Here is a 25549-nt window from a genome sequence, read left to right on the forward strand (position 1 = left end):
GTATTATAGCCTGTTTTCCAATGTCAAAAATTATGTACCAGGAGAAACAGAAGATAGAAACGTGATTACACAGGAAATTGACCACAGGTATGAAGATAGACCCCAGGACAGCTGAGTACCAGTCCAGTGCCTTAGTGATCATACTGTTGGTGATTGGTGCTATTCACATGTCTAAGATTGATAAAGTTGTAAATTATAAAATTATGTAACTTATTCTGGAAGAGACTCAAATTCTCTTCTTTCCCGCACTGTATCTGATACGCTATGTGTATTTCTAACAATGCTGGCATTCATAGGACCTCTTCCATGGAAGTAGATGATAAAATTCCTACTAACTCTAAGAAGCAGGATCAGGGCCATAGATTACTATCAGTAGAAATCTCACACAGGCACAGGTCCTCATCCCTAAAACACATGTTCAGTTTGTATAACAGTAAAAATATTTACAAGCAAACCTGTGTTTGCAGTTCAAAACCAAAACTGTTCCCTTCTTCCTCAGCTTGGTATTTCTGAAAATTTGTCCATTGGAAAAAAGTCTTTCTGTTCTATGACAAGCTTTGAAGTGTCTTTGTAAATAAAATGAGCTGCAAAGGGGATTTCTGATCCTCTGCTGATGAAAGCTGTTACGCTGAAAAATATCTCTGGTGACTGACAAGATAGAAATTCCAAGAGTGAACCTATTTTAATCCTGGTTGTAACCAGTTAGGTTAAATACTGGGAGTTGGATGCGTTTCAGTTACTAGGTAGGTGAAATGCTTTAGGGTATTTTACTGTATTGCAGAGATGGCTAAAATTTCAGCCATGAGTGCTGGCTTCATAGTTAATTGTTTTCAAAACCCTGATTCTCATATTATTAAAACTACTTCTTACTCTGCTTACTTTTAACGTGCTAAGCTGAGCAAAATGGGTGCAGTTTAAAGCACAAGTCTACTTGGAAAAGCAACTTGGGAGGAGGTGAGGAGGCAAACTAATCTCTCACTGCATTAAACATAAAAAAATAAGGTGGGGTGGTTTTTTTTCTAACTTCTGGGTCCTAGAAACTTAGCCTGTTCTGTGGAAAAAATAGAGAGTTCTCTAGGTTAATAACAGCAAGCGCTCACTGATACCTCTGCAACAAGGGGTAACTGACTAAATATGTAATAGATAATTTTCTTTTTAAGAAAAACAAACCACCAAACCAGAATTTACAGGTTTTCCTGGTTTTTTTCCACTTACGAGGTCTGCCTCAAAAATCTTTATTTTAATGACAGGACAAAATAAAGCCTTTAAACATTGTCCCAAAACCAGAGAGAATGATACATTTTTGAGGGAGAAGATGATGACGTTAGGGTTTTTTATGTAACATAACTTGCTTTCTAAGGCTGGGGTACCAATAGACAAATGTAAGCAAATTTAAAATTAAAATGTGAATGTATCTCTTCACTTCAGTTTACCCAGTTGTGTTATTAAATGAGTTGGCTAATATTTTTTTGTTTGTTTTTAATAAACTGCTACTCAACTTTGGAGAAGGAACAAGCTTAGGACAGAGGTAGTAATGTTGGGAGTTCTCTCAGTTCTATTATGCGACCTAATGTTTTTAGACTGTGAATTTTATGTGAATTATTAATAGTGGAGTGCTTCTGTTTGTCATTTTCTGATACTTGATACGACTTTGGAATTGTATCATTCTTGCAACTGAAATGCTAGAGTGCCAGCAGAGATCAGGCAGAGAAGGGAGCTGCTGTGTGAGGGTTAGGAATTGCCGTGCCAGGCTCGTGGCTGTAGGACTGCTTGGAAAGGGGGGGCCTTTCTAGATCTTTTTCCCTCCATTATCAGTTTGTTGGCAGGATCAGAAGAGCTTCCGTAAAAAGACAAATGAAGGGGCTGGGTGCTAGAACCAAATACGTGTCTGTGTAAGACCTCAAAGTATTAATGAAAGGTGTTTCAGACTTGTGTTAAGCTGGAGCCATAGGAGACAGCGTGTCTTTCCTGAAGTGTGTGTGTGGTGATTCATACGTGTCTCAGTATTTTTAATCTCCATTCTCTTTTTGCTTGAAGGCACAATATCCAAAAGGAAGTAACAGATTTCATGAAAGTTTTGGTGCTAACCTTGAGTTCTGTTTCCTACAGGGCAAAACTCTGCTGGGCTACAAAGGTTCATCTGTGTAAGAGTCTGGAAGCCCAGTGCTGCCACGAGCAACGGCTCTTGTTAACCTATTTGTGATTTAAAACTGGGGAGCTTACAACCAATTGTTCTGTCCAACATCATGGCCCAAAGACTGCTACCTTTGGATTCAGCTACTTTATCCTGTCCTCACCCCCCAACCCCACCTAGTCTTATAACGTACATGGCTGATAAGAGAGAACAGAGCAGCTATAAAAGAAGGTTATGAGACAACCTCACTGAAAATTCAAAGGAATTAGGGAAAGCTAGAGAAACAAGACCCCTAAATCCATCACCTTGGACATTGAAAAATATATTTATGGGGGAAATTCTTCATTCCCCAGGTAAGTGACCCAGTGTGGGATCCTTATACAAATTTTCAAGGTCAGAGAATGTATTTATCTGAAAGGCCAGGATATCTCCAACAAAGGAACTCCCAAAAAATGCTCTTACTACATTACAGAACTGGGAGATAGTTCAGGGATAAGTTAATGATCAGTGTGCAAATCAACAGGAACTTGCTTTGAAGCAAGAAATTGTTTCCACTAAAGGCTCATCTTGAAAAGTACTTGGGGCATTGCAAGGCTATGCTTTTAAGCAATCCACAGTATATAAATACAGTTCCAAATTTCAAGTTCATGTTTCAAGGAGACTAGAATGACATTATGTTGGCAACCTGAAAACCATCTTGTTTTGTCTCAAAATCCTTCTCGGTGACCTAGCAAAGTGTCACGGTGTTCAATGTCTGGAATAACACTGTTACCAGTAATGGTGAATCTCAAGTTACAAACAAAAATGCTTAATCTTGAGTTTCCGCTTGAGAAGGGAGAACTCATTAGCCTAACTCGATGCTGCTGTAATTTCCTGCTCCATCTGAAAGTCATTACCTTATCTCTAGTTGAATGTATGGCGGATTCGTAAAGGGCTAACAATTACAAAATACAAACTTATGCTAAAAGAACTTGCAGAGGCCAGAGAGCAGAGGTAATTAGCATACAGAGAATGCCAGGATGGACATTTTTTAAAAAATGTGAATAAAAGGAGAACAGTTTTGTTGGAAGCCAGCTCCTCTGTTTGGGATTTTCCTTTCATTCTAGGAAGGAACCAAATTGGATTATTTCATTGTTACTTGGAACCAAGTTGGATTATTTCATCAGCTGTATTATATTCAGCCCTTCTTTAGGTAGGAAATCTTCAAGCGTAGTTGTTAAGTAATTTCCTCAAAAATCAAGCAACAAATTTTGACAGTTGGGTGGAACTGAAACTTGAGCATTTGATACTTGTTTATTCTTTACTCCCTTTGAAGATCCATTTTCAACCTTTATGGAACCAACCTTCACGTCTGTTTCAATTTAAAAAAAAAAAAGGTAGTTTTCCACATTTCTGTAGATCTGGCTCTTCTTCAACCATGTCTACTTTCCAGGATGCCTTTACTGCTTCTTGAAGGCATGCAGCAGAGACTCCAAGGCTGGCCTTCATGGTATATTTATTTGGCTCAAAATTTTATCTTTAATACGTTCACTGCTCCATCAAAATCTCTTTAGATGGAACTGTGACTCAAGAATATTTTACACACAAAATGTAATCAAATATGCATTTAGGGAAAAATTTGTTGCATTCATTTGCTGGATGATAAAATCTTTCAGGGACATTCAGGTAAATGTAAGTGCTTTTATTTGTGAACGTTTCACCGAAACTTTGTAAAACACAAGTCCATATGGGAGAACACAGTTATACTGAAGAAGACAACTAACACTGTTTCCATTCAAAGTTGCAAAAGTTTAGTTTGCAAAATCAATTTCTGGTATATTTAGTGTTTCATCACAGTTTAAATGATACCTTGAAACTGTTGGTTTTGATCTGAGTTTGTCTCTTGTTTGTTGACCTGAAGTGGGGAAAGTTTGAATATTCCAATTCTTCTGCCAAGGGCTATTCAGCAAATGTCTGGCTCTGTTACAGGTCCCTAGTTTTCTCCTCAAGGAAAGTTGAAAGTAAATGCTTTGAGTATTGTTCATTCTTTATATATTAAAAAAAAAAATATTCATTTTCTGTTACTGCAATCAAAATAAAGAGATATAAACATATAAATACAAAAGAACTTCTAGTTTTAAGATTCAGACACTGATATTACAAGTATCGTTAATGTCTAACACCATTATGTTTCTCAGTGGCAGTTGGTGCTGTGGACTGTTCCCTTTTTCTACTCAACTAAGCAGTAAGTTTCGTAGCATAATTACTGTTCAAGTCCTACAAGTCCAACTGGTGTCACTGGACAAAACTTTTACCTGCTCTGAAAATACTGAAACTAAGATGTACTATTTCAGGCCATAACCTTCAGGTATGATGATATTCTCCAGACTGCAGATCCAAATATCCTACCTAGGAGATGCACAGCAAATTTCAGTCATGAGAAGGAAGCCTCTCCTACCTACATAAAGAAAGATGTCGTATAAAGCGTATTTATTTGCGCCTACTATAAAGAACTAGGATCTCTTCCTAAGTTTCACAAAGTCTCAGCTTTGTGTTTTTTCTATCCAGTTTCGTTGGAATGTTAATTAAATTCTGGACTTGCTTTTTCTTCAGTTTTACATTTTCTGAACCTTCTGTTAGCATAATATAATTGTTACTCTGAAATCACCTTCAGAAAACTTGTCCTACATCTTAAACACTGTACATCATTACAAGCCAAAAAAAAAAAAAAAGAGCTGATGAAGCACAGGAGCTGTATAGATGTTTCTTATTCAACTCTCAGAAAATACTTTTTCTTTCATGGTTTGGGGTAGGTTAAGTTCAGGTCCATTATTTTCTTAGGAGTTCTGACTGGTTAATCACACTGTCTGTGCCCAGTACGCTATTATTTTCTCAAGTCTACGAGCTGGAAATTGCCTGCTAACTAAATGGAGATAAGCCAAAAACTTTTTCTCAAGGATATTTCCATTGGCCTCCAGCCTGAGCCTGTCACTTTGCTCCCAGTTCTTTCCTCATAAAAAATGGCCAGCGCTTCCATAAGCGTTGAAATGTTACCTTACTGTCTTCCTGACTGCAGGCAATCGCGCAATCATCTGGCACAGGTAGAGAATGTGTCTGATGTGCCTCTACTTCAACCCATGCCTTTTATTCTGAAAAAGTCTCTTTTCCTTTCTGTTGACAGCAAAAAGAACGTTATCCTGGGCTTGCAAAAATGTTGAAGAAATGTTTCAGAAAAGGTTGATTCACCGCCGTAGAGCAGCACGTGACAGCACAGCTTGCGCTGCGCCACAGCTCAGGTGGTGGTGTATGTTTTGAACTGAAATTTTAGGTGTGGTAAGCCCTTTAACCAGTACAGTGGCCACACTTGAACGGGACTGTGTCTCTTGAAGATCCTGTGACAACTTATTTCTGAACAGAGTTTTTTACCAAGCGATTTCATGGACTGCACGGAAGACGTATGTAATTTCTTTTTTTTACTACTTTTCAGTTAGAAACTGAATGAGAATAAAGGACCTTTTAAATAATTAATCAGCAACACTCTTGGCTGCCCTCCAAATCCCAGAACACACCCTCACTCTCGCCTTTCTCACAGTTAAACTCTTATACAGCTGAAGAACAGGAGTCGATCTGAAGAGAGACAAAGGGACTCTGTTTCTCTCACATGGTCTCCATTTCAGTATTGCCCATCTCTTTGCCTAAGGTCATGTTGTATGGTCAGTTTTCATTTTAGACTTATCTTCATTTCTATGTAACTTCCCTTCCTAGTCCCTCCCTTCACTGGGGGCCCTCTTGACCTGTCTCTTTTGGTCAGCACCCCAGCTCAGCCGGGCTTGAGATCCTCTCTGCAGCAGCCGAGAAGGGCTGTACTGTGGTTCTGAGGTTAGCACAGCTCTGGGAATCCAGCTTCATGCACAGGGGAACAAAGCCTGTGGAACAGGCTGCCCTGCGTGCTTACAGGTGGCCTACGAGCCTCAGAAAAAGGGAACTTGGCTCACACAGCAGAGACCTGCGCCGCCCAGAAATGAAACTAACCTTAATACCAATAGTGATATTTATAGGGACTACAGTTGGTTTATTAAGATTTTTTTTAGATCAAAGGCTTTGAGATCTTGTCTTAGGCTAAAAATGACCCCCCAAAAATTTGTTTGCAATAAGAAAAGGCGGAAATGTTATTCATGTTATTCTGCAGCAAGTGTTGCGGACGCATTTACACCAATGCTGGTCCTAAAACTTAACTGCTAAAATCTGGTCCTAAAAATCTCACCACTTCCATTCCACCGAAGTTATCCTCCCTGTTCTTTAACTTTTTTTTTTTCCTACTTGTTATTTTTTTAATTCTACCATCACATTTGATCACTGCTATCCACTGGTTGCTGTTTTTCCATATCCTCTTCACACTTCAGAAAGCCCAGGGCAACTGCCGTTATTCAACTGCAGCCGGGAGAGCAACACATCCGATTTTTCCCTCTTCCCTTGCAATCCCATCTAATTGCGAGGCCTTGGGAGGTTTTGCAGGGTAGGGAAGTTTGGTTTTAAATTTCCATTGGCTTCTTTTTCCCTTTTATTTTTTTCCCCTGACTCTATGCTTCTGCCTTGGCTCTCCGGCAGCGGCTAACCGGGACGAACTGCTGGAACGGGGGCAGAGCGAACCTCCGCCGCCCCGGGAACCGCCGCCGCAGGGCCAGCTTTTACCGATCCGCGTTTAATCGTTATCCGCGGGCGCGCACGGATGGTTTCGGCGCGTAATTCACCGCGCAAAGGCTTTACCGCCGCGGACACCCGCTCCAGCTGCCGAGTCCGGTAACGGCCGCTCCCCCGGCACCGGCCGCGCTGCCGCCGGCTCCCGGTAGCACGAAGCGGCGAGAAGGCGGCGGCTTTCACCCACCATGAGCCGCCACCGCCGCCGCCACCGCCACTGCCCCGCCTGGGCCCCGCCCCGAGCCGCCCTGCGCCGCCATGGCCGCCGCTCCGCCCTCTGGGCGCCCGCCATTCCGCGGCGCCCCGCCCGCTGGGGCGGTCGCGGCCTGGTGGTGGCCGGCGCGGCTCCTTGGGCCCGGGGCGGGACGGGAGGAGTCATGGAGGACGCGGATTACTTTGAAGGCAGCGCGGCGGAGTGGGGCAGCGAGGCGGACGGAGGGACGGTCAGTACTAGCGGGCGCCTCGGCGGCGGCTCGGGGCCGGGCGGCGGGGGCCGGTAACGCGGCGGGCCCGAGGCGGCCCGGCGGGGGCAGCGCGCTCCCTCCGCGCAGCGCTTCTCCCGGGGGCCGCCGCGGGTCCCCGGGTGGTCCCGGAGGGGCTCTCGCCGGGCGGGCCGGGGGAGCCGTGTCGAGACTCCGCGCTGAGGGGAGGTGTCCCTGCGGCGGGGCCGCGGCGGAGCGCGGAGAGGAAGGAAAACAGTCGCGGGACGGAGATGGGCTTTGCGCCTCCTCTGTTCGGCTGTGTTTGGCGAGCAGGTCGTCTGCTGTGGCGAGCCGCGGTGTGCGAGTCTCCGTGGGCGAAAATAGTGTGAATGTGGGAGTACGGGGGGGGAAACGGGACGAGAGGCGGCTGACCTGACTGTGCTTGCGAGTAGCAAGAGGATGAGGATGGCGAGGGAGAAGATGATGCCGAAGTCCAGCAAGAATGCCTGAAGAAATTTTCGACCCCCGACTATATAATGGAGCCGTCTATATTTAACACGTTAAAGCGGTGAGTGTGACCTTACGTATGTGCAGGTGCGCGTTGTGTGTGTTCGCAGGTGCGGCGTTGCCGCGTTGTGTGGAAGTGTGTAAATAATGGTGTCGTTTGCCCTTTATTTACAGAGTTCGACTGGTTTTGGTTTTTAATGCGACTTTCAGATCGTTCTTTTGTAATTGTTTCATCAGGTATTTCCAAGCAGGAGGTTCTCCAGAGAATGTTATCCAGCTCCTCTCTGAAAACTACACTGCAGTGGCACAGACGGTGAATTTGCTGGCAGAGTGGCTCATTCAGACAGGTATGACGAGTGATACAGTACAATTCAGGTCTGCAGGCTTTCTTTTGTCAGAAATATCTGAATTGTTGACAAATTTTATCATACTTAGGAGGAAGATCATTATAAAGTTGTCATCCTATATGTGTATGTGACTAAATTCTTTATAATAATATGTTTATTCTGCTCAGAATAAAGTGGAGTAATCTGTTGATGAATGTTTTGAAATACCCACAGACTGCATTGTAAAAGGTGATACAGTTGAAGCAACTGCATAAACTATAGGGTTTTTGTTTTCATGCACAAGGGTAAGGGTACTGTTACATGGATGGTGTTAGGAATATTTGATATTTTGTAATAGTATTGTATCATTACTATTGAAAAAGCGATTACCTTGTTACTAGTTACTGTTCCCATTTAGTGGATCTGCGGTTAGATGGAAGGTTCTTATACAGAGCCTGTATTCTCTGAGACAAGAATTCTGTATTACCAGTCTGCTTATGAATGCTTCAGCAGCCTCATGCAGGACATGTTCAGCGTTATGTTGTTGTATCTTTATCCCTTAGCTAGCATAGAGTTTGTTCACAAGCTATCAGAATTGTTGTACTCTGATCTCGGAAGTGTAGGACTGCTTGTTACTACTTTTGTAGTGTACTCTCAAAACTACTGGTAGCCAATGTATTAAAAGGATGAGCTTTAGTCTGTAGTAAGATGGGTTTGTGCACCAACCCTGGTAATCCCTTTTGTGTTTAAGATTTGTGCATTTTGATGTTGTGTCCAGTAACAGTCTTGTGATACGACTGGCCTTGCTGTTTGCATGAATGATGAAGACAGTGAGAGAAAAGCACCTAGTGTGGCCTGCCTGTGATCCTAAACAGTCTACATTTAGGAAAAAAAAGATGGAGAATCTGTAAATCTATCTCTATTAGTGTGGCTTGATAGGGCTGATGGCTCTCCTCTTGTCTTCTCTGGGTTGATAAATTTGAGTAGTTTCTGTTCTCATGGAAAAATTTGTGATGTTGCTGCCATGTTTGATCGAATTGCATCTGCCAAGTTTTTTGTTCCTTCTGTACAGGTGTTGAGCCATTGCAAGTTCAGGAGACTGTAGAAAACCATTTAAAGAGCTTACTTATCAAGCATTTTGACCCTCGGAAAGCAGATTCCATCTTTACAGAGGAAGGAGAGGTGTGCATGGAGTCCATGTTGCTGTCTCTACATGAGTGAATCCTGCATAGACGCCTGCGTCTGATGGAGTAGTAGATGGTGGGGGAAGGGAAATTGTATCTTCAAAGCTCTTTGGTTAAGAAACAACTGGTTTCAGAAAGCCAACTGTATCTCACTGGAGTCCTCAGAGGCTTAGAAAACTTAGAAACTCTGAATGCATCCTCTTTTATAATAAAATTCTGTATAACAACTCCCAGGACTCCCGAGAGGTAAAACGCTTACTTTTGATGATCTCGACAACTAGATGTTCTTACATTTCTCTCTATTGCTCTAATTTTTTCAGACTCCAGCCTGGCTTGAGCAAATGATAGCACATACTACGTGGAGAGATCTCTTTTACAAGTTGGCAGAAGCCCATCCCGACTGTTTAATGCTTAATTTTACTGTGAAGGTAGTACGCTCAAGTCTAATAAATGAGAATATCCTTAAAGGGCTCATTGTTCTGACAACGTACTGGCTGTGGTCTTGCCTGTATCTCTTATATATTCCTGCTAATACTGCTTACTCAAATGTCAGAACAGTACAAGTACATATTGGTGGGAGGAATCATGTTATATATTGCAAGTACCCAGTTTGAAGTACTGCTTTTTGATTTTTTTTTTTGTTGTGGGTTTGGTTTGGTTTTGTTTATTGTTGCTGGTTTTGGTTTTTTTCCCTTCGATCTGTATTTGAAAATTATGAATTTCTGGTGAGGTGGAACGTTTCAGTCAGTTTTGTATGTTTCTGTGACTGGCAAAGAGTGTTATATCTTGCTGTGCTCTGAAATGTTCTTATGTCATTAAGGTTTACTTTCTTTTTGCTACATCTCTGTTGATTTCCTTTTCTATAGTCTAAAACATGAACGTGAATTCCAGTAAGTGTATGCAGAGACAAATCTCACATTCTGTGTGTTCTTCTAGACTTGTTAGGGTATCTGAAATATAAATGTAAATAATACAAGTTTTGTGTGATGTTTTTGTTTTTATAGCTTATATCTGATGCTGGATATCAAGGGGAAATAACCAGTGTTTCAACAGCATGTCAGCAACTAGAAGTGTTTTCCAGAGTCCTGCGTACATCTCTGGCAACAATTTTAGATGGAGGAGAAGAAAACCTTGAAAAAAACCTCCCTGAGTTTGCTGTGAGTTTGGGGTTTTTTTGTGGTATTTTCTTTTAAATAGTGTTTTCCTTTCTGCTTAGGATATACAAATCATTGTGGGATTGTAGAGAATCTTGATATCTTATTAAGTCGTACAAAATCTCATGAAGAGAAAGTATATATGAGTTTAAAAATAGAAATTTGTGCTTTTTGATCATTCTGTGACCACGAATTCTTTGTGTTGCTTACGTGACTCTTCTTATGTTTATTAAGTGGATGGTAAAAAGGCGAAGGTAGAACTGTTGACTTTCACATTTAATGCAAGATCAAAAGATCAGTCTAGTCAGTCTCCTGGCGAATTAAAATAATTTTTTTATCAACCACGTCAGTGTGAAAGTTGCCATCTAAGCCAACCCAGCATGTGTTCTGTGTTGCGAAATAGCATAATGACTTTCGGATGGCTTTCTACTTCTCTTTTTGGAATATTGCAGAGAAAGTACTGAGTGTAAGTAGTATAGAATTTCGTCTCAATTTTGGCATTTAAGAAACGTAAGTTCTCAGTTTAGCTGTTTCTTCTTGCACGGTATAAATGCATAGTGATGCTCTGCTTTTCTGTACTTTCTTCTTGGCTGCTGGGTTTTTGGTTTTCTTGTTTACTTGTTTCTGTTTTTTTTGTTTTCTTTTGATTAGTAGATTTCAGTGAAACCTTTGCTATTATGGCAGTGTGATCACAGAAGCATACTTCCATGTTTCTTGTTGATTGGTAAGGTTTTTTGATATGTGCTTTCACAGAAGATGGTGTGCCATGGAGAACACACTTACCTTTTTGCTCAATCCATGATGTCCATGTTAGCTCAAGAAGAGCAAGGAGGGTCAGCTGTCAGACGGATTGCTCAGGAGGTTCAGCGGTACGCTCATGAGAAGTAAGTGGAGTTGTATTATTAGTGAAATGTAAGTCACTGGAATTTGTACACTGCTGTCTTTGCTCATTCCTGATTACTGTTCACCAGCAAAAGGAGAACCCTTAGCTGCAACAGAGCAGTTCTTGTAGCAAGCTTTAATTCCTAGAACAACATGGGAGACCTGAAATCAGAGGAGCAAAGAATTTCATTTTCCTCTATTAAAAACCAATATTTTTCTTTACATTTTAGAAACAAACAAGGGAAATACAAGCCTGTTTCTCTAATTACCCAGGGTAAGGGGTTCTGCCCTAAGGCATTACATTCCATAGGATGTGCCCTGTTGACTCAGTGAAGCTAAAACTAAAACGTCCCAGTTAAGAAAATAAGTTGATGTTTGTGTCTGCTCTTCATCTAGAGGCCATGATGCCAGTCAGATCACTTTAGCCTTGGGTACTGCAGCCTCCTATCCTCGAGCATGTCAGGCTCTTGGTGCGATGTTGTCCAAAGGAGCTCTGAATCCAGCAGACATCACTGTCCTGTTCAAAATGTTCACAAGCATGGACCCACCTCCTGTAGAACTGGTTAGTAGTTATCTTTTTATAACCTCTGAAATATGCAGCACTCAGAAATATGAGGTCTTGTCGTGCAAAGTGGTGCATTGACACGAAATAGAAGTTAGCACTCAGACTCATCCCTCTATAATTTTAAGTAAAGTCTAAATGTGAAACTACTAATTGTATTCTATTTTGTATTAGCTTCTTGATTGATCTTTTTTTTTTCAGATCATTCCAAGTTGTCTTTTTACATGTAATTAATTAAATAAGTCCTCAATAGGAGATAAATGTGGCAATGAATTAATTAACTTATTTTAACAACAAAAAAAAAAACCACCAAAAAACCAACCTAGTTTTGCCATTTATTATAACCAGGCCTAACTGGCACGTTCCACATTTCTTACTGCCTCGTTCTACAGTGGCTTCTGGTAACAAATGGTGGCATTTAGATACTTTAGCAATATAGTCTGTAACTCTATTAGAATTTTCTCTCCTTTTTTTTTCTTTTTTTTCCTTTTTTTTTTCCTTTCTGTCAAGAGTTTGGGTCTCTTTAGAAAATTATAACCTCATCCCAAGGGGTAAGGTGTTATATCTCATTCTGTGCAAGGTATATCAGATGCAAAACCTGTTTTTTTTTTAGTCACCTCTCATTATTCTTAGACTCTAATAAACTATTCCTTTTCTTTGCAGATTCGAGTACCTGCCTTTCTGGACCTCTTCATGCAGTCATTGTTTAAACCAGGTGCTAAGATCAACCAGGACCATAAACATAAATATATTCACATACTGGCATATGCAGCTAGCGTAGTAGAGATGTGGAAAAAGGTAGTGTTCAGTTCTGTGAATAACATTATTTTTACCTCCAGTAGCCTGACTGTGGCAAAGAAAATGCACGGTCATGAAGTTGCTTAGTGTAAAATAATATATTTAGCTTGATTTACTTATTTTAATATTGAATTGTTTCTGGCTTCAAATGAAATTACTAAAAAAATGTAGATCTTGATAATCAAGTAGTGGTATAAAAGTCTGAGTGCAGTGAGTATTTTTGCTCTCTTCCCCTGGCTCCCCATAAAGGTTATCAGTAGCAGTTCTGGGCTACTAGAACCGTATGTGCCTTTCAGAGGAAGAGGAATTTAGTTCTATGAAGTGTGTAAAGTAGTTCTTAGGGAATTAAATAAAGCAGACATCCTTGTACTTCAGCTCACTGATAATTAGTTCTTCTGAAACTTGCGTTTGAGTCTAAATTTTGGGAAACATGACGTAATCTTGGGCTTATCGCAGGTTACAATTCCTTTCCTTAAATAACCAAAGACACATGGTGTATTCACGACTCTTGCTTTCAAACTTTGCAATTTTTCAGAACAAGAGAGTCAGCATAAACAAGGATGAACTCAAGTCAACTTCAAAAGCCATTGAAACTGTTCACAATCTGTGTTGCAATGAGAACAAAGGAGCATCAGAGTTGGTTGCAGAGCTGAGCACTCTCTATCAGTGCATCAGGTGAGCAGAGAGACTGGTCCCATGCTTTAGTTGTTAGAAGGAAAGTACTCTTTAGGAAAGACAGTACTGCTAAAGGGAAATGCCTTTGTGGGCTACTCTGTGAGAACATCCTCCCTGTAGAATACATGAAGTTGTGGTCTGAAAGCGCCTTTCAAAATTGTACATCTGGCTCTCTGGAATCTCTCTCATGAGGACATAAATTCTGGCTTCCGCAGACAACTTGTCCTTGTGTCACAGAACATCTTTTTCTCTGCCATTGGAAAAAGATGACAGGTTACTTTGCTTTCCTAGCAATAGATGTGTCCTTTCTTCTCTTAAAAGTATGAAATAGCAGATATTTAATAAACTGGAACAGACTTGGAGTGTACATAAACTTTGTTGTGTAGTTTTCGCATTTTGTCCTGATCAGGGAGCGTCTTTGTTGAAAGAATTGTCTCCATCTTACCTTTTTTTTTGTCTTGATGTGCTGGCAACTTTTCAAACAAAACTTTTTAAGCTTTGTTGATTCTGCTGTAAGTTAAACTGAAACTAGCAACCATTAGAATATACTGAAAGGTGATTTTTTTTTTTTTTTTTTTCCAGATTTACTGGGAGGGTGTTTTTTTTTGTTTTGGAGTTGTTTGAGGTCTTGTGGTTTGGGGATTTTTTTTTTGATGCTCCTGTGCTAAAGTGATTTCTTCTTCTCTAGGTTCCCAGTGGTGGCAATGGGTGTATTAAAGTGGGTGGACTGGACAGTGTCAGAACCACGATACTTCCAGCTGCAGACTGATCACACTCCGGTCCATCTGGCATTACTGGATGAGGTAAAAGTGTATATAAAATCTTGCTGCAGAGTAAAAACACTTTAGACTCTTGTAGCTGGAAGTGCATCCAGTTCACTGGATGCCTGTCATTTGCAGTAAATCAGGAAATATGCAAAGATTAATCTATTTCTGTTCAGAGTTAATTATTTGTTTTTGTCATCTCAACATTATTTATGCTAGGAAAACTTAGGCATCAGAGAAGGAAACGGTGGAATACTTTTCTAAAAAAATTTACATCTGGCACTGGACATCAATGTAAACTTGTCTAATAAAGACTAGGCATGGGGTTTTAAATTGGAATTCTGAGGATCTGACTGTCTTACCTTGTTTGTAGATCAGTACATGCCATCAACTGCTTCATCCCCAAGTTCTACAACTTCTTGTCAAGCTCTTTGAAACAGAACATTCACAGCTTGATGTGATGGAGCAGGTAATTCTCAAAGGATTCGGTATTTGTGTTCTTCATGTTAGTTGTGCTTATTCAAGATAACAGCTTTTGCTGTCACTTAAGAGTTTAACTTAGGAATATGGTAATGGTTAAAAAGGAACATAGCAGATACTGAGTCAGTAAGAATGAGCAATACAAACTGCGCACTTCCAAGAGGAAGTTCTAATCTGTTGATTTCTTCTCTCCTTCCACACCCCCGCCATCAGCTGGAATTGAAGAAGACTCTCTTGGATAGAATGGTGCACTTACTCAGTCGAGGATATGTCCTGCCTGTCGTCAGCTACATCCGGAAATGCCTGGAGAAGCTAGATACAGATATCTCTCTCATCAGATACTTCGTTACAGAGGTCAGCAGCAAAAACTGTTTACAAACATATAGAAATAAACTTCAATATCAGTTTTATGTGTGTTGGATATAAAATCAGCTTGCCTCAGATTAAAAAATATTTTAAGATGGGAGAATAGATTTTGAGCAATGTATGTAATATCAGTATTCACTAGGATGTGACTTAGTCCTATTGACTCCTGACTTCTGGAAGTATGAAGGTACTGGGTAGAGTACCACAAGAATATATAACTAATTACTTGTATGGAAAGCAAGATTTCTTAAGTGCAACTACTTGTATGCCTTCAAGTAATATTGTCATTTAAATATTGTCCCTGCTACCCCTCTAACTGGAAGAATAATCCATTTCTGTCTGCTGTTTCAGGTGCTGGATGTGATTGCTCCTCCATACACCTCAGACTTTGTACAGCTTTTTCTTCCAATCTTGGAGAATGAAAGTATTGCAGGTACTATTAAAACAGAAGGCGAACACGATCCTGTCACTGAGTTTATAGGTAAGTCACGTTTATTCACTGCATACCTGCTTCCTTTTGTGTTTGTTACAATTTGCAAATAATGTTTAGGAGGAGGACTGCTAAAAATAGAAAGGCCTGTCAGATATTTTCACAGATAACTTCTGTGTAATGTGCTGAACACTTTCTTTTTTTCTTTTAAGCTCATTGCAAATCTAACTTTATTATGATGAACTAAGCAGCGGAAAACACCAAGAATGCAGAGAGCATGATCACTACTTTGCCATGCTCTCCATCAGTAAGGTTCTATAACTGGGCAACACAGCAGCTAAAAGTCCTGAGAAAGAACAAACCAACAAACCCAAAACAAGGAAGAGGGGGCCGAAGGGCATTTGATTGACTTGCATGGTGACCTTGAGCTTCTTATCAGAGGACTTTTAATGTACTTTGGAAAATGAATTCATACTGAAGGATTTTCTGTTGCTACACAAATCAGTATAAATGTATTTGAAGGCGATAGCAGGAGAGAATCGGATTTGTTACTTTGGTTATTTGCAGAATTTGTCACTGATTGTTTGTGCAGTATGCAAAACCTGAAGAATGGGGAAGGTGGTTCCTACCAAAAACACTTTGCAGATAGTTCTCTGAAGACTAAATCTTGAATGCTCTAGTTTCTGATGTTGCAAGTTGTAAAAAGGAGTTTGTGTGATTAGCTCTGTGCTGCAGAGAAGCCATAATGCGTCTTTCTCACTTTTACATTATATTAGAATTCCAAACATCCTACATCTTTACTGCTGTGAAAAAACACGTTTTGTGTAACAGAAGTGGAGTTGTAAAAACCAAGATTAGTTTTGTATTAACAGATGAATCCTGTGTGAGTGTGTTAATCATTCAGAATCTATTTTTTGTTGAATAGATGCATCAGATGTTACTGGTAAGTTTCATTACCATGTCAGAATTCTTCTGCTGTCCAAAAGTATGAGTGTATGCAGAAATTCCATTACTGCTTGCTGTGGCTTGGTTTTTATACTTATCTCTACTCTGTTCTAGTTGATGCCAAACAATGGGGGATACACCCAAGATTATAATTGACCTTTAAATAAAGTTTTTTTTATTTTCCAGAGATTTCTTTCGAAGTTTCATTAAAAGCACTCTTTTTTTTCTGTTCCTTGGGCTGGATTTCTCTTTGTACTGTTTAAAAGTGAGGGTTATAGACAAGCCCATTGCACTTTTCCAAGCACATGTTTTCTGAAGAACCTACTTTCCAAAAATCAGTGACATTTCAAGTCCAACTGGATGTAAATTTAAAAAGAAAATCACTTTGTTCTTTGTTTTCAGTGATTCATGAACAGGAACTGTAAACTACCATGATAATTCTTGAGACAGCAGCCAATTGTATAGATTGTTCACTCCTTTTTAAAAGGAGTGCATCTTTCCCTCCCTCAGCTGGTCCCTCAACTCCATACTCCACAGTGGCTGAGCTTACCATAACAACACTTACAGTGCTCTGATCAACTTCAAGCACAGCCTGAAAAGGGCAAAACTTGCTTCTGCAGAAGCTGTTCTGAACTGCTTTGCCTATCTTTGAATAGAATATGTACTGTCATTCCAGCTAACTCTCACCATTTAAACCTGCATGAGACCTACTTTTTGTAATATTTTAAGTAGAATTGGCAAACAAGTTTGGCATTTTGTAGCCGCTGCCTTACTTTCTTTGTGGAATTAACTACAGAAGCAATTCACCCTATAGAGCTTCATTTTAGGATGTAGCCCTGTATCATCTTCTAGTGATAATCAAGAGCAGTTTGTTCCTGTGTCAGTTGCAAATATACCAGCTGTTTAAACAAGGTATGCTTTGGCTTGCCTCTCTTCAAGCTTGGTGTCACTTCCTCTAAACACTTGACTTCCTCTGCACTTAACAATGCAGATGTTTTGTAACTAGTTAAAACTTCAACAATACTGTGATCAGTACTGTCACACTACCATGTTTGTACCTCAGTGTAACTTAAGTTACAGCAGGCACTGCAGCTTGGCAGAACTAATCCTTTTTGGCACTACGGAGTCATTTTGCTGTGATAAAGCAAAGCCAAAGAGATGGGTAGAATTCTGTCTTTTGCCTAGACTTAAATGTGTATTATTGTCTTTCATGCTTAAGAGGTGAATGGTGGATAAGGGAGATAAACACTGAACAATTAGAGTATGATTCTTCTATGTAGGAAGCCAAAATCAGGCCCACATCAATCAGAAGAATCAGTCTTCCAAGTCTCCTAGCTTACTGGAATACGGCCTAACCTCAGGTCTAAAACGTGTTCTCATTGTCACAGTGCTAAAAGCTATGCTCACAGTAGCACAACCACACTAGCAGTTTTGCTTTTTTATGGGTCTTCAGCATTCTGCCAAACTTATTTTCTGATTAGAAGCAGACTTCTTCCACAGATAAAACCAAGGTAAGCTGCAAAACTACCACCTGGGGGGTAGCAGATAATAGTTTCTGGACAGATGTTTTTTCCTTCCTTTGCACCACTAAAAAGCTTTAAATTACATGTTTGAGTGAGGCAAAATTCACAGGTTAGTTTGATTTATGGTAGATTTTGGAGATTAACACTTAAAGTGGTGTTCTGCAACATCTGACTGTCTCTCCTCCCCTTGATTTGTTAAAGTTGGATGCTTCCCTGTTGCTTGTATCTTAATCTCCAGTGTGGGTAGAGGTAGTGTCATTTAACTTGTTGTTTGAACCATCACAGGTGCTGTGTGGACTGTGTTCTCAACCAACCCTTTCACCAGAAAAAGTCCAGTAAAAGCAGTACCTTCCTGGATGAGCTTTGGGTAGCTAGTCTGCCACATGACACTGCTTGTTAGGTACAACAGAAGACAACTGAAAACATGTATTAATAGGCTTTTTTAATACACATAGTCATGTAAGAGAAAAAGTCTGTTTATTAAATGCAATTAACAATGCCAGTTAGTCACATTTGGTATGGCACTGATTTGCCACTTAAAACTGAGCCAGTTACTGAGGAAGAGAATTTGCTACCTTTCTTCAAATCAGTGAAGCATTCTGGGTTGTAGCAGTTTATACTTTGCCTCTTTAGGGGAAAAATGGCATTGCTCAAATTCCTTGCTTTAATATGTGATTGGCTAAGACAAGGCTAATTAAATAATTAAGATGTGTTTAGACTTTGTCTTTTGATCAAAGTAATTCCTGTTGTATCATTTTCACTGGATAAAAGCAACTGCGTTATATGAGACTTCCAACAACACTGTTTCACCAGGAGGCCAAGGAAACAACAGGGGATTTAGGTTTTGAATATATTATGTCCATAGTTAGCTTGGTTTTTTTCATCTGCACCATTGTGAAATATTTGCTCAGTACTGTCAGAGAATTTAATACAAGCTCTAGACCCAAATATTGAGTATACTTTTTCCTTCCCAGTATGTCTACATAATTTGTATTAAAAAGATTTACATATACAGTTTTTGTAATTAAGTAAATATTATTTCAATACTGTGCATCAAGGTAGACAACTTTTTCATGGGTAAATTTACTTTTTTTAAGTTGTAAACTATCTAAAGGCAGCTCTAGTTATCTTACTTTGAAGACATTGTGTGTTGCTACGTGGGCTAATTTTAGTACTGCCTGGTGATGTTTAGCTGTGAAAGTGTTGGACTGTATTCTTTAAACAGAAAAAGGTTGTGCTGGGAAGCTTCCAAACAAAGTAGTTCCTCAACAGAAAGACGTACAATATACCATCAAGGAAGTACAACATCTCCATAGGCACAGTCCTTTTCAATAGCAAGATTGTAGTCTGCTCCTCTTCCACCTTTATATGCACTTGTCACAATTCTCAGCCACCCTCTTTCACCCTGTAAAGAATTAATTTGTGTTGTGAATTAGAAAACATAACTACACAAAACATACGCTGTTGAGTCTGTTCTCTCTTCCAAACATGAATGATTTAAGTGAATCTAGGAATTTACTCAAGATGAAGTATAACACTGGGTTCACAGGGCAACCTTGCGTAAAGGGGCAATCTACTTTGGTGGATTTACATCCTCCTCATCTGTTCCAGCTATGTGACTTGATTTTTGCCTACAACTAACAGTAACTTACAGTTGCCCATAACAGGAGCTGCATGTCCATGGAAGGGCAGCGTTTGGGATTGAGTTGACATTACTCAGGTGACTTTGGCTGAATATCCTTGTCTTCAGATTACTTCAATTCCATTTTTAATTGCCAGTCCAGTTCAAAGAAAGCTACTTTTCCTGTCTGCTGGCTCGCTTTGCAACTTCCTGTTTGTAAGTGAAAAACCCCACCTTTCTTCTAAAGTCATTCCGCAAACGCATTTGTTCCCATGTTTCCTTACCCAGGGTTCACCCCATGAGTTACGGACAATCCAGTATTCTGTTCCATTTTCCACACCCCAGCCAGCCACAGATACAATGTGATTCACCTCAGGCGAGGGGTTGTACTCTGTGTAAAGTCCTCCAGTGTAAGCATCCAACTTTTCAGTAGCCATTATGCCACAGCTGTAATAAACAGAGAAGGCTTTTTTTTTTTATACAAGAGGATCAAGGCAGGGGCCTGGCTAAAAAACAATTGGTTTTTCTTGCATTTTGACTTCAGAGCTCAATATATATAAAAACAAGCTAAATTCTGCATATTAGTGCAGAGCTGCTAACATAAGCTCGAGCGGAGAAGTATGCTTCAGTCATTAGACTGAATTTCAAGTATATCTACTAGTAATATTGGGATTGAAAAACTTTTTTTTTTACCTAATTGGTCCATTAGTATAGATTTCTGCCATCATTTTTTCTCTTCCACTGACAGACCCATAGTCAGCAACTTTCCAGAGAGTGTAGTTCTTTATCACATGGCATTCTCCAAAAGTGACACAAGTTCCACACTGGTTAAACTTCTTGCACTCTACAAAACAGAAGTGAGATTACCACTGCAAGAGAATGCTTTTCTTCAAGCAAATTAATTATATGACACTAAGCTTTTTTTTTCCTTTAACGTTGAGGCAGGTATTAATAACTTAAAGAGTAGTTATTAATACATACTCTCTCTGTTAAATTAAATTCCTTTCTGGAAATCAGATTTGAAGTCTCTACAATCACTAGTTACTATTCTTTACTTCATAGGCATAAGTGCTTCGATGAGGAAGTGATTCAAATGTGCTTCCTTCACAGACAACAACTATTCCAGTGATACATGACCAGACAAAGATTACATTTCTCCTTTGTTTAGCTTGAGGTGACACTTGTAAATAGTTCAGTACATTAGAGATTATGTATCATGGACTTAGGAAATTAAGTTAAAACAATTTAGCTGTGCAAACTTGTCTGGGCATGATTTAATGCTATGCTGTCTAGCTAGAGTAAAAAGAGACACACGCAGGCACATAAAGAAAACCTGTTCTGTCAGTCAAACTGGAGGTACTACGCTGAAAGGCAGGAGCCAGTACTCTGAAAACTCAAGAATTATTTTTTTTTAATTTTTTTTTTTTTTTTTACTTTAAGATCTGCTAAACCTGGGATGAAGCCTTACAGCAAAGCAAATAGGCATCGTACTTTGATCCTTAGCTTGGTAGTTGTTGCAGGTCTCATCTGGAATGCCATGGTCATGGGCATACATCCAAACACCTGAATGGTCTCCACCTTCGCAGGATCCTGCGTCAGCACAATCAATCACGTTCTGAACAGAGAGATAGGCAGAAGGCCATGCGCCTTTTCTCTTTATGTTGATTCGATCTGTAAGGATAAGAAATTGGGTTTCATTAGTGGAATATGTGGGCGACTACACACTGCAACTAGTGTTAAAACCGTCTCTCTTTCATTGAACCTGTAACTGTTTGCAGGCAACAGTACTTGTGGTTGGAAAAGCCTCTACTGCCAACAGCAAGACACATAACATGACCTAATTCAAACGGGCAGGCTCAGTTATTGTGGGTTTCCATTAGAAGTTTCTTCCATTAAAAACTCAGCAAAAACATGCAGATGAGTAAGATCTGTTTAAAGCCTTGAAGTGCCCTAGACCTCTTCTAATTCAAGCCACAGCTTCTGAAAACTTCAGATCTGTTTCCTGGCTTTCACAGCTAAGAGTTTTCAAGTACACGTCATAAAACCAGCTCTCACCAGCATAAACCCATGCAGACAGTCAGTCATAAGGCCATGCAGCTCAGGTCTCTGGCTCTGAGACAGTCTTCAGGAACTTAAAGCAAGGAAAAGCTTTCACAAGTATATCCTTGCTGTTATGTCAACATCTAACTGTTATCCCTCCATCTCAGACAGGCATCACTACCCTGCTGCCTTATTTTGTCAGAAACAGCTAGCTTACTTGGCAGAAAAGCTTCCCGATGGTTATTTATAAACTGCTTCTCACAGTGCATTAACAGTCTTAGTGATGCCACTGTAGTACTTTTAATCCTATTAGTACTAACAACATTCAACTATACATGACAGAACTGGGAGGCATTATCCCAGCCTAGTCTTCCAGCAACAGCAGAAGGAATGAATGCCTTAACTATTCACACCAGTTGAGAAAAAGTATCCTGGTTTTTAAAAATCAACCTTTTATACTTATAAAGATGCATATGCTGGCATACCTACATACACAATTAAGAAGCTGCTATTTTATCTATCCTAGTACTTCACTACATCATAGCAGGTTTTGTATCTGTCTGTATTCTTGTACTGCTCAAGAACAGATCCTTCACAATTCCTGCTGTCTGCTCACATCTGCATTGTCTTCCCACTTCTGCACAATTTCCTCTATTTCTCCTTCACAGTTAATCCTCTTACAGCCTCCCTCTGCAAACAGTACTGCTGCAGCATGTTACTGGTGCGGGCAAATCATTTATTATCTCTACAGAAAATATTTCTCCAACTGAAGCAAAACTCTTACTTCCCTTTTCCCGAGAAGAAGGCTAATAGATATCTGCTGAAACTAGATTTGTCTGTATGCTGTGGTAGTCAGTTCATTTGCACGACAGGGCTCTTGAAGTTAACACCCTATGGGCCCTTCCCACAGGAGGCAACTTCTTTCGTTTCCTCGTATCCAGGGATCGCTGGCACAGCCCCTTGCAGCTGCAGATGTAGTGCCGCAGGCTGAGGTACCAAAAAGGGAAGCAGATACAACTGCTTTTGCAGCTGCTGCTACCATCACCACACCTCCAAGAAGAGGGGCAGAAAACCCAGTTCTTACTCCAGGCCCTAAACAGTTTGGCAGGCGCTATGAATGCATTCCTTCTTGCAGACAGCTTTTTAACCATACCAGTGTCGTCCCCCCCCCCCGCACAATTTTGAGAGGGTGGGGACAGCCTCACTCTTGATTGCTTTCTCTATTGAAACCAAACCTCTTTGCCTTCAGCTTGGGAATTCCCACAGCTCCTGGTGTGTTCACAGATGTCTCAGCCTCGGTTTTTGCTGCTTTAGTCACTACAGTAATCTGGCACTTCTTCGTACCAGGTATTTTGTAAGCTGAAGATGAACTTCCTTTGCTTACTGAAAACTACAAGTCACGGGGGGCAGCAGCTCGGCAGGGGAGGAGGCGGCACACAGCCCTGAGCACATCGTACCCGCTAGAGCGCTGGTGCTGCCGTGGGCCCAGCAGGACCCGCAGTACTGGGGGATGTGCTGGTTCCGAGTGGTGCTGGCGTAATTGACACCGTTCACGTTCCTCCAGTCCCAGCTCTCGGGCAGCGCGGCGATGTCCAGGTACTCGTACGGGCGGGGGTAGGTCCTGCGTGGGGGCAGAAAGAAGAAATAGCTCCTTTGCAGCCCGCGCCTGGATTTTCAGGCAAATTAGGGGATTTTAAAAAAAAAAAAAAAAGGAAAAAAAAATCTTTCACGGAATTTCGTAACGAGGCTGCGAGTGTCCGGCGAGCAGCGCGGGTCACGTGACAGCGGGCGTCGTGACCGGTCTCGTGACCGCCACTGCGCCCCACCGAGACCCAACCCCCCCCCCGGTAACGGGGGGGCAACGGCTGCCCCCCCCCGGGGACCCCTCCGAGCCTGACATTGGCAGCGGGGGTCAGGGCCGCCCTGCAAGCCCCCCGGCCCCGGGCTGCCCGCCCCAGGGAGGGTCCCCCAGCCCCGCCCGGGCAGCGGGGGCGCAGGGCTGCCTGCCCCAGGAGCACCCCCGCGACCGGGCGGTGCCGGGCGTGCAGAGCCCCCGCGCAGGCGAGCGCTGCGGCTGTGTCCGCCCGCGGGCGCCCCGGGGCTCCCCTCCGTGACGCCGCTTGGAAGGGGCCGGGGGCAGCGGCCGGGGCTGCCCGCAGCAGAGCGGCAGCCCCGCGAGGGACGGGGCAGCGGGGGCGAACCTCACCTCAGCCCGGGAGCCTTGCGCAGGGCCGGCTTGTAGCAGCGCTGCCCTTCCCTGAAGTAAAGGCCGGCGCGGGCGGGCGGGCAGAGGCAGCCCCAGAGCAGCAGGAGGGACGCGAGGAGCCGGGACGGGCGGGCCATGATGGAGACGGCAGCACCTTCCTCCACGGCGCGGCCGCCGCACCGGCATTTAAGGGCGGCGGGGAGGCGGGCGGCCGCGGGCCGTGGGCGGCGCCAGCGGGGGGAGAGGCCGGGGCACTGGGGGCGGCGGGGCGCGGCACGGCACGGCACGGCACGGCGGGGCACGGCACGGCACGGCACGGCGGGGCGCTGCGCGGCGCGGCGCTGCGCGCTCACCTGCGGCGGGCGGAGGATGCGGAGCGTCCCTCGAGTTCCTTATTTCGTGTTTATCGACGCGTCTGGTGGGAGTTGGTTCAGTAATGCCAAATGCAGCGTGTACGTCGCTCACTCCTTCCTAACGGGATCAGATTCAGTTCTGAGGGGGTGAGGAACAAAAATAGTGAGAGACCTAAAATCGCCGCGTTCGCGCTCCCTGCTCGTGGGCCTGGGTCCGCGGGCAGCGCCCCGCTGGGTGCAGTGTGGGGAATGCAGGTGTCTCTGTCCCCCGCTGAAGTCTCCATCTCACGTGCTCAAAAATGAAGGAGAAAAAAAAAAAAAAGGAAGAGCTATTAAAAGATTGTGGTGATTCAATACATGCCGTGGCTGCCAACACCGGCTTTGTGAGAAGAGGACGTGTCTCTGGGAGATGCAGACCCTGGGCCGGGTTACGGGTTTCGTTACCTTCGGCCTGACACATCAGCGTTGTGTAAGACTGCACCCAGCGCTGTGGGATTGCACAGAGCGGGACAGGCTGGTCTTTTTTGTTTGGTTGGTTTTTTTTGCTAGTCTCAAATTTTGAATTTCTCAAGCCCTTTTATGCTACAATTTACAAAGGAATGCAGGCCAGTGTCCATTTCTTTTTTTTTTTTTAGGCTATTCTTGAGGGTTCAGGACATTTGAAAATTCTTTATCATCTGCTACAAAATTTAGTCAATGGTAAAAGTAGTTTTCTAATTTGCATGCAGAAGGTTGAAGTATCTGTGTGAGTGAACTACCAGTCTCTTCTCCGTATGTTGGCCAGAGCTTTCATGTTTAGTAAACAGGTTTAATAAACCACAGCCAGTTCTTCCCTTGCAGCTTTTCTTCCTTAGGTCTCAGCACTTTTTAGAAAAGGCATGAGAGAGCTCCATGTTATGCTCAGAGAAACTCAGGCGCTGAGAACCAATGCAACAAATACAACAGCAGAGCAAGAACTGAGCCTGACTGCTCTGCAGTTGACCTTTTTGGCAATTCATCAAACGATCCAAACTCAACAGTAACTGGGGTTCTGGCAGTAGGTCCCAAGTAAGGGCGCTATGCGGTGGATGAATTCCTGTGCTGCAAGCCCTGTTTTTGTCAGGTCATAGATCTGCAGTGCACGGAAGGTAACAAACTGCTCAGTGTCCACTCTGGTTGTTACAAAAGCTATTTCTTTAAACATGCGCCTCTTTACGCTGATGATAACTTAGAGTGGGCCGTCGTGCCTTCCTTCCTTTGGACCACCTTGATGGGGGACACAATCTTTAAATAGTTTTTCTTACTAAGTAAAATTAAAATGTGAAGTAGGTAGTCTTTACTGCCTGTTGAATGCAACATTTTTTTTTTTGTAGCATTCCTGATTTAGCCCAAATTAGTTGAGACTAGTGTCAGCTCATCTGGTAACCATTCACTGATTCCTCTAAAATTATCTGGTGGCTTCTAGCTAGGCTTATCTCAAATTGAATAGGCTTTCTTCTTGGCAATCTTATCTGCTAGTGT

The 25549-nt window shown here is 42.1% G+C and overlaps 2 protein-coding genes across 3 annotated transcripts; one reads left to right on the plus strand and one right to left on the minus strand.

Moving 5' to 3' along the window:
- Window positions 1-7135: 7135 nt before the first annotated feature.
- On the plus strand, window positions 7136-16493 carry NELFCD (negative elongation factor complex member C/D). Of its 2 annotated transcripts, XM_086622869.1 has the most exons (15): window positions 7136-7254; window positions 7686-7801; window positions 7978-8087; window positions 9139-9248; window positions 9571-9678; window positions 10255-10407; window positions 11158-11288; window positions 11683-11848; window positions 12512-12646; window positions 13182-13321; window positions 14010-14124; window positions 14459-14554; window positions 14779-14919; window positions 15283-15412; window positions 15574-16493. In XM_086622869.1, exons 1-15 carry the CDS (start codon window positions 7189-7191, stop codon window positions 15606-15608), a joined length of 1752 nt encoding a protein of 583 aa, XP_086478995.1. In that variant the 5' UTR covers window positions 7136-7188; the 3' UTR covers window positions 15609-16493. The 2 variants fall into 2 exon arrangements, with proteins under 2 accessions (XP_086478995.1, XP_086478994.1); XM_086622868.1 differs by lacking the exon at window positions 15574-16493 and having other exon boundaries at window positions 15283-15567.
- A 1796-nt stretch (window positions 16494-18289) lies between these two features.
- On the minus strand, window positions 18290-23855 carry CTSZ (cathepsin Z). The gene is made up of 6 exons (XM_086622815.1): window positions 23697-23855; window positions 22948-23111; window positions 20942-21121; window positions 20144-20294; window positions 19735-19897; window positions 18290-19234 (listed from the first exon to the last, which is right to left on the minus strand). The coding sequence occupies exons 1-6, from the start codon at window positions 23831-23833 to the stop codon at window positions 19121-19123; spliced, it is 909 nt and encodes a 302-aa protein (XP_086478941.1). The 5' UTR covers window positions 23834-23855; the 3' UTR covers window positions 18290-19120.
- Between the last annotated feature and the right edge of the window lie 1694 nt (window positions 23856-25549).

This window comes from Tauraco erythrolophus, chromosome 18, assembly GCF_009769465.1.
Source record: "Tauraco erythrolophus isolate bTauEry1 chromosome 18, bTauEry1.pri, whole genome shotgun sequence".
Lineage (NCBI taxonomy): Eukaryota > Metazoa > Chordata > Aves > Musophagiformes > Musophagidae > Tauraco > Tauraco erythrolophus.

Bases quoted from the DNA above. Each gene is read 5' to 3' on its own strand.
- NELFCD (XM_086622868.1), top strand. From the start codon at position 7,189: ATGGAGGACGCGGATTACTTTGAAGGCAGCGCGGCGGAGTGGGGCAGC. The intron at 11,849-12,511 runs GTTAGTAGTTAT...TTTTCTTTGCAG, and splicing joins ACCCACCTCCTGTAGAACTG to ATTCGAGTACCTGCCTTTCT. The intron at 13,322-14,009 runs GTGAGCAGAGAG...CTTCTTCTCTAG, and splicing joins ACTCTCTATCAGTGCATCAG to GTTCCCAGTGGTGGCAATGG.
- CTSZ (XM_086622815.1), bottom strand. From the start codon at position 23,833: ATGGCCCGCCCGTCCCGGCTCCTCGCGTCCCTCCTGCTGCTCTGGGGC. The intron at 23,112-23,696 runs GTGAGGTTCGCC...GCCCCCACGCAG, and splicing joins CGCAAGGCTCCCGGGCTGAG to GACCTACCCCCGCCCGTACG. The intron at 19,235-19,734 runs GTAAGGAAACAT...AATTCTTTACAG, and splicing joins ACTCATGGGGTGAACCCTGG to GGTGAAAGAGGGTGGCTGAG.